The following is a 6,000-nucleotide window of genomic DNA, read 5'->3' on the forward strand; positions in this document are numbered from 1 at the left end:
TGGAAAAGTACAGAAATACTGCATCAATAGCACCAGAAATACTGCATAGAAAACAGCAGAAATACTGCATAGAAAACAGCAGAGATACTGCATCAATAACACCAGAAATACTGCATAGAAAAGAGCAGAAATACTGCATATAGAACACTAGAAAAACAGCCTGAAGCAGCCGCAGAGCTCCTCAGAGTTCCTCAGATCCCCTTAGAGCCCCTCAGAGCCCCTCAGATCCCCTCAGAGCCCCTCAGATCCCCTCAGAGCCCCTCAGAGTTCCTCAGAGTTCCTCAGAGTTCCTCAGAGCCCCTCAGAGTTCCTCAGAGTTCCTCAGAGCTCCTCAGAGCCCCTCAGAGTTCCTCAGAGTTCCTCAGAGCTCCTCAGAGCCCCTCAGAGCCCCTCAGAGCCCCTCAGAGCCCCTCAGAGTTCCTCAGAGCCCCTCAGAGCCCCTCAGAGCCCCTCAGAGCCCCTCAGAGTTCCTCAGAGCTCCTCAGAGCCCCTCAGAGTTCCTCAGAGTTCCTCAGAGTTCCTCAGAGTTCCTCAGAGCCCCTCAGAGTTCCTCAGAGTTCCTCAGAGCCCCTCAGAGTTCCTCAGAGTTCCTCAGAGTTCCTCAGAGTTCCTCAGAGCCCCTCAGAGTTCCTCAGAGCCCCTCAGAGTTCCTCAGAGTTCCTCAGAGTTCCTCAGAGCCCCTCAGAGTTCCTCAGAGTTCCTCAGAGTTCCTCAGAGTTCCTCAGAGCCCCTCAGAGTTCCTCAGAGCTCCTCAGAGCCCCTCAGAGTTCCTCAGAGCCCCTCAGAGCTCCTCAGAGCTCCTCAGAGCCCCTCAGAGTTCCTCAGAGTTCCTCAGAGCCCCTCAGAGTCCCTCAGAGTCCCTCAGCAGTGTTTCCCCTGGGTTGAAATGGCTGTTAGGTGGTGGAGTGTAGGCAAGGGCCGAAGGCATGCCCCCCCCCCCCGTGAAAAAATTTGAAAATCAAGATGCAAAATGGGGCATTCTGACACAATTTGGAGCACATTTTGTTGTATTTGTAGCCATTTCCAAAAACTAAATTAAATAAAATTTTCATGTTGACGCTAGGAACGTTCGGCAATCGGAACGACCAACATTTGAAACACGATCTGGGGGGATGTCATGTGTGTTACCGACCAATGGGGATGTGCCTTGCTGTCTTCAGCCATGGCGAGAAAAGGCTGACCAGTGAGGCGGCAATGTTGGCAAAATTGTAATGAGGCGGTGGCCTATACCAGCGAGGCGGCCCGCCTCGTCGGTCATATAGGAGGGGAAACACTGCGTCAGAGCCCCTCAGAGCCCCTCAGAGCCCCTCGGAGTCCCTCAGAGCTCCTCAGAGCTCCTCAGAGTCCCTCAGAGTTCCTCGTCCTCCCAGACTCTCGGTGGTTGTGTAGGTGTGGAGACGAGGTGGAGGTGGACCTGAAGGAGTTGTGTAACTGGATGAGTCAGGAGTGAAAAAGCTTCTGTCCTGTTCTGCTGCAGGTTTAACAGCTGCTTCCACTGAGAGCTTTGACTCTGAACCCAGTAAATATCACAGATTACTTTAAATGTGATCCACGACAGAAACGAGCAGAGGAATTAAACATGAAGGCAGACCAACGATCACAGGACTGACAGGATGTTTTTCCTGAAAACGTTTTCATTCTGGTGTGTAGAAAAGGATTCAGTCAGAGATAATCGTTTATGAAACATCCACACAGTCCTACATTTACCTCATCTCTACCTTTAATCTTCAAAATCCGTTCATTTTTTAACCCTCACTGCTTTCTTTTTCTCTTTGTTTTTCAAGAACCGCTCATCCAAACTACTTCAAACTCGACACTACACTACTTCAGTGTTTTTAGATACATTTCTGCATTACATTCATCAAAATGTTTTCACAGTTTAGCTGTTATTTTTCTTTTAATTTACTGTTATTTTACATTTTCTCAGTTGTCGTACAATTACAGGAAAGAGTGTTGATGGACATGTAAATGTTAGAGAAAAATCTGCAAAAAATGTGAAGATTGTTCTGTAGAAATAATATAATGTTCTTTAACAATGCATGAGCATCAAATTACAGTTTTTACTGCGTTTAAATCAGAAAAAATAATAAATTCAAGGAAAATTTTATATATCAACATATAAAAAATGACAGATATTTGACATATTTTAAAGACAAAGTGTGTATTTTATTAAAGACTGAAAATAGTTTTTAAATCTAAATATTATCTAGTAAAATCACTAAAATATTCATTTGTATGTTAATGTAATGGTAATGTACATGTATACTGTTTTAAAGAAAAATCAGGAAAAACTGTAAATAACCTTTAATTATTCATGAAATTACAGATTTTACTGCATTTAAATCAGCAAAAAATAATAAAATATTTATTTATTAACATTTTTTTAACCGGGAGAAATCCTGCTGAGGTATTTTAAGGAAAAAATGTGTAATTTAAAGACTGAAAAATGGTATTTTAAATTCAGTTATTACCTAATAAAATCAACCAAAAATAATAATTTGTATGTTAATGTAATGGTAATGTGCATGTATACTTAATAAAGAAAAATCAGGAAAAACTGTAAATAAAGTTCTTTAATAATTCATAAAATTGCAGATTTTACTGCATTCAAACCAGCAAAAAATAATAAAATAGAATAGAATGATATACAGAATATTTTATTTAGATATTTGCCAGATTTGAAAGAAATGTGCAGTTTAAAGACTGAAAAATGATATTTTTAATACAGATGAAAAAGGATTAACTAGCATGTTGATTATAAAACATTTTAAAAAAATATGGCAAAACTGTAAATAATATTCATATCAAATGGTATTTATTCTGTGTGACTGTCATTTGAAACAGTTTGACTGTATTTAAATGTTCTTATTTCTCAGATATTTGCTGTTATTTCCACGGTTATCACAGTTTGAACATTACACTAATCCAGGTTTTTTACTGGATGTTTTTCTGGATTTTCAGCATTTATTTTGTGGATTTTTTACAGTGTGGTTTGTCTTTTTGCACCGTTTACTCAAGACGTGAGTTATAGAGAAAGAAAATTGTACATATTCAGGATAAACTTTACTTAATTTATTATGTTTCCTGGGTGATTTTAAAGTCGTTTTTTGTTTCTTCTGCTTTGTGCAGTGGACTGAAGTATTTCAGTTTTTCTGTTTCCTTCCTTATTTCCTGTTTCTCTTCTTTTTTCTCTCAGCATCAGTTTCTGAAGATGGCGAAGCCTCTGTCCAGTCTGACTCCTCTGATTCTGGCCGCCAAAGAGGCAGCAAAGAACAACCGCTAGCAGACCTTCAGACCTTCAGACCTTCAGACCTTCAGACCTTCCTCCTCCTCCTCCTCTTTCCTCCATCTGTCCTTCAGTTCTTCTTCTTGTGTTTTGTAACTCGCTGCGATGCCTCTTTTACCCCCCTGACCTCTGACCTTATTGCCCCACCTGAAGGACAGTTTTCCTCCTGAAGCTTCTTCTTTGATTCTCCACCAGACAGGAAGTCACTCATCCCGACTTCCTGTCCGGTGGAGAATCGAAGTCTCTTTGGCAGACAGGAAGTCAGGATGAGTGACGTCATCGGTTGATCTGTGATCCAGTGATGTCATCGCTGACATCAAACAACCCAGTGTTTGTGTGTGTGTGTGTGTGGGGGGGGTCTCACCAGAGCCCAAAGACTCATGGGAGTGTGAGTTTTTTTATTTTTAAATCAATGTTGGTTTGTTTTTGTAAACAAACCAACATTGAAACACGACAACCAACCATCTTCTCAGTGTGTGGTTGTGTCTGGTTGTGTCTGGTTGTGTGTGTGATGGGGAATGTTGTGGTATGGATTCTGTTGGTTGTAGCGTTTCCTTCTGTAGTTTGGCAGCAGCAGTGTTTGCTCTCTGAGCTGTGAGGACGTGAACGTTAACACTGGTGCTCAGAGCCACAGATGGACGCAAGTTTGGACACGATGGAGTAAAAGTTCTAGAAAACAGGTCAGACCATGAGGCTGGATGAGTCCAAAGTTGTGCAAAAACAGTTATGTTCCTCCTGTTGGTAAAAATAATGGATTAATCCTGGAAGTAGATGTAGATCTTTCCTCCTTCTTACAGTAACACCAGAGATTGTCCAACCAATGAGAACTTGGTTCCTAATCGATGAGCTGATTGGAAGACTGTAGCAGAAAGTTGGACTTTTAGCAGCGTCTCGTGTTCCTGCAAAAGTTTATCTGGACTGTTATGTGATCAAATAATTCCAGTAACTGCATATCGCTGTTCTTCTTCCTTCTGGTCCATCTGTGGTTCTGGAGCTTCGTCTTTGGGCTCCTGAGACTGGAGGGAGGATGTTGCATGTCGGCAGCCGTTTTTTTATGGTACGTCCAGAGATAAAGAAAATGATACATGAGCTGTGATGATTCGTGAAGGATGCTTGGAGAGATAGAGATCTTAATCCTATTTTCAGAAGAATGACACAAATAGATGCTCCGATGGTACGATGACGGTGGTTTGTTGTTTTTTAAGAACCTGTTTCAGCTCCTGTTTACACGTTTTCTACATGAGTTCACTGCTCCTTTCTGATTTGGATGTAGAGATTTGAGTATTTGTTTTGGAACAAAGTTTATTCTTCTCAGCAAAAAAACAACAACAAAAACAGACGGGTTTGAATTCAGATTAATCAGAAAACCTCCTGCGATGTAAATATTCAGACATTTCCAGAACATTTACTCAAAACCGTCACTTTGATTTCTGCTTTTAGTTGTTTTTTTTATTGTTATTTTTATGTGACGTTGATGTACCTCTGGCCTTAAACTGTTTCTAAGGTGCAAGACTTTGTTTGTGTCAGTGTGATGTTCGAAGCACTCAGCAGGATTTACAGCTAAAGGAGGATATTATTCACTGTTATCTGTTTGTTAACCGATTAATCGGTCAAAAAGCAGAAGAAACGTCTTCTTGAAAGTTCTTAAAATGTTGGTTTATGGTGAAATAAAACCCCAGAAACAAACAGAATAAATGATTAATTGATTATCAAACATCTGCAGCAGGAAGAGGATTCTGCTAATTGAGTAAAATCACATGTTTATGATTTTTATGCCGCCACAGGTTTGGACTCTGGGTGTAGAAAGAGCTGAACGAAAAGTCAGAAATATGTCAAATCTGCCAGGAAGTGCTGCTGCGTTTGTGTTTGCTGGTCTGAATCCCGACTCAAAGCTGGAATTAAAGTGGTTTTCATTTTACATTTGACAGAAAAGTCAAGAAGACGCTGCTCCATGTGCAGTTATTTAAAAAAAACAGTTCTGGACCAGTTTGTTGATCAAAAACCACAAAATCGGGACTGAAAATGATCAAATGTATGACTTTGTGACAATGAAGATGTTCTTCCACTGAGATCTGTGTTGATCTGATCCATTCAACCTGCTGCACTTTGCATTTAGCAGCATCATTTCTACATCAGGACATAAACTCCACCCGGCTGGCGGTGCGAGGACATTAAAACAAACAGACCCTGATAGATGATTTTGTGTTTTCAGTCTTCAAAGAACGAAGGTGAGAGAATAAAGTGGTTGATAATGACTGGATGCAGCATTTTAAAAACTAGAAAAACATTTTACTGCATTAACAGACTGTTGACCAGCTCAGAGGGGGATTCAGACTTGGTACGGTCCAGGTTCTGCTGTAAATGGTACGGTCCAGTGTTTGCTGTTTCTGAGGTCAAACGAAGTCTTCATCCACTCAGTGTTTCAGAGCCATAATTTATCTGTTTATGAGTCATTTTGATTTTTGAAACAACTCCAAAAAATTAAAAAAATGGAACTACAAAAACTGAAAACCTGGTGTGTGTGAATTTTTTCTTTTTCTGCTTTAATTTGGACAAATCTTTTGTTTGTTAGAAGGAAATAAACACTTTTGTTTCACAGTCACACTGGTTATAAAAATATTTACATCCCCCTGAAGTTTTCTGCTTTTATTGCTTTTCAATATTAAATCATGGTAAATTTAATTTGGCTTTTTAGACAAGAGTTTACAAAAAAA

At 40.1% G+C, this 6,000-nt stretch overlaps 1 protein-coding gene across 1 annotated transcript in view; it reads left to right on the forward strand.

Moving 5' to 3' along the window:
• The window catches only part of pak1 (p21 protein (Cdc42/Rac)-activated kinase 1), a 58,341-nt gene extending 52,544 nt beyond the window's left edge, over positions 1-5,797 (forward strand). Inside the window, exon 16 of the mRNA XM_051957572.1 lies at positions 3,197-5,797. Coding sequence (XP_051813532.1) covers positions 3,197-3,283 — 87 coding nt within the window. The 3' untranslated portion in view covers positions 3,284-5,797. The remainder of the gene's footprint in view (positions 1-3,196) is intronic.
• The last annotated feature ends 203 nt before the right edge of the window (positions 5,798-6,000 follow it).

Source organism: Acanthochromis polyacanthus, chromosome 13 (genome assembly GCF_021347895.1).
Source record: "Acanthochromis polyacanthus isolate Apoly-LR-REF ecotype Palm Island chromosome 13, KAUST_Apoly_ChrSc, whole genome shotgun sequence".
NCBI classification, from domain to species: Eukaryota; Metazoa; Chordata; class Actinopteri; family Pomacentridae; genus Acanthochromis; species Acanthochromis polyacanthus.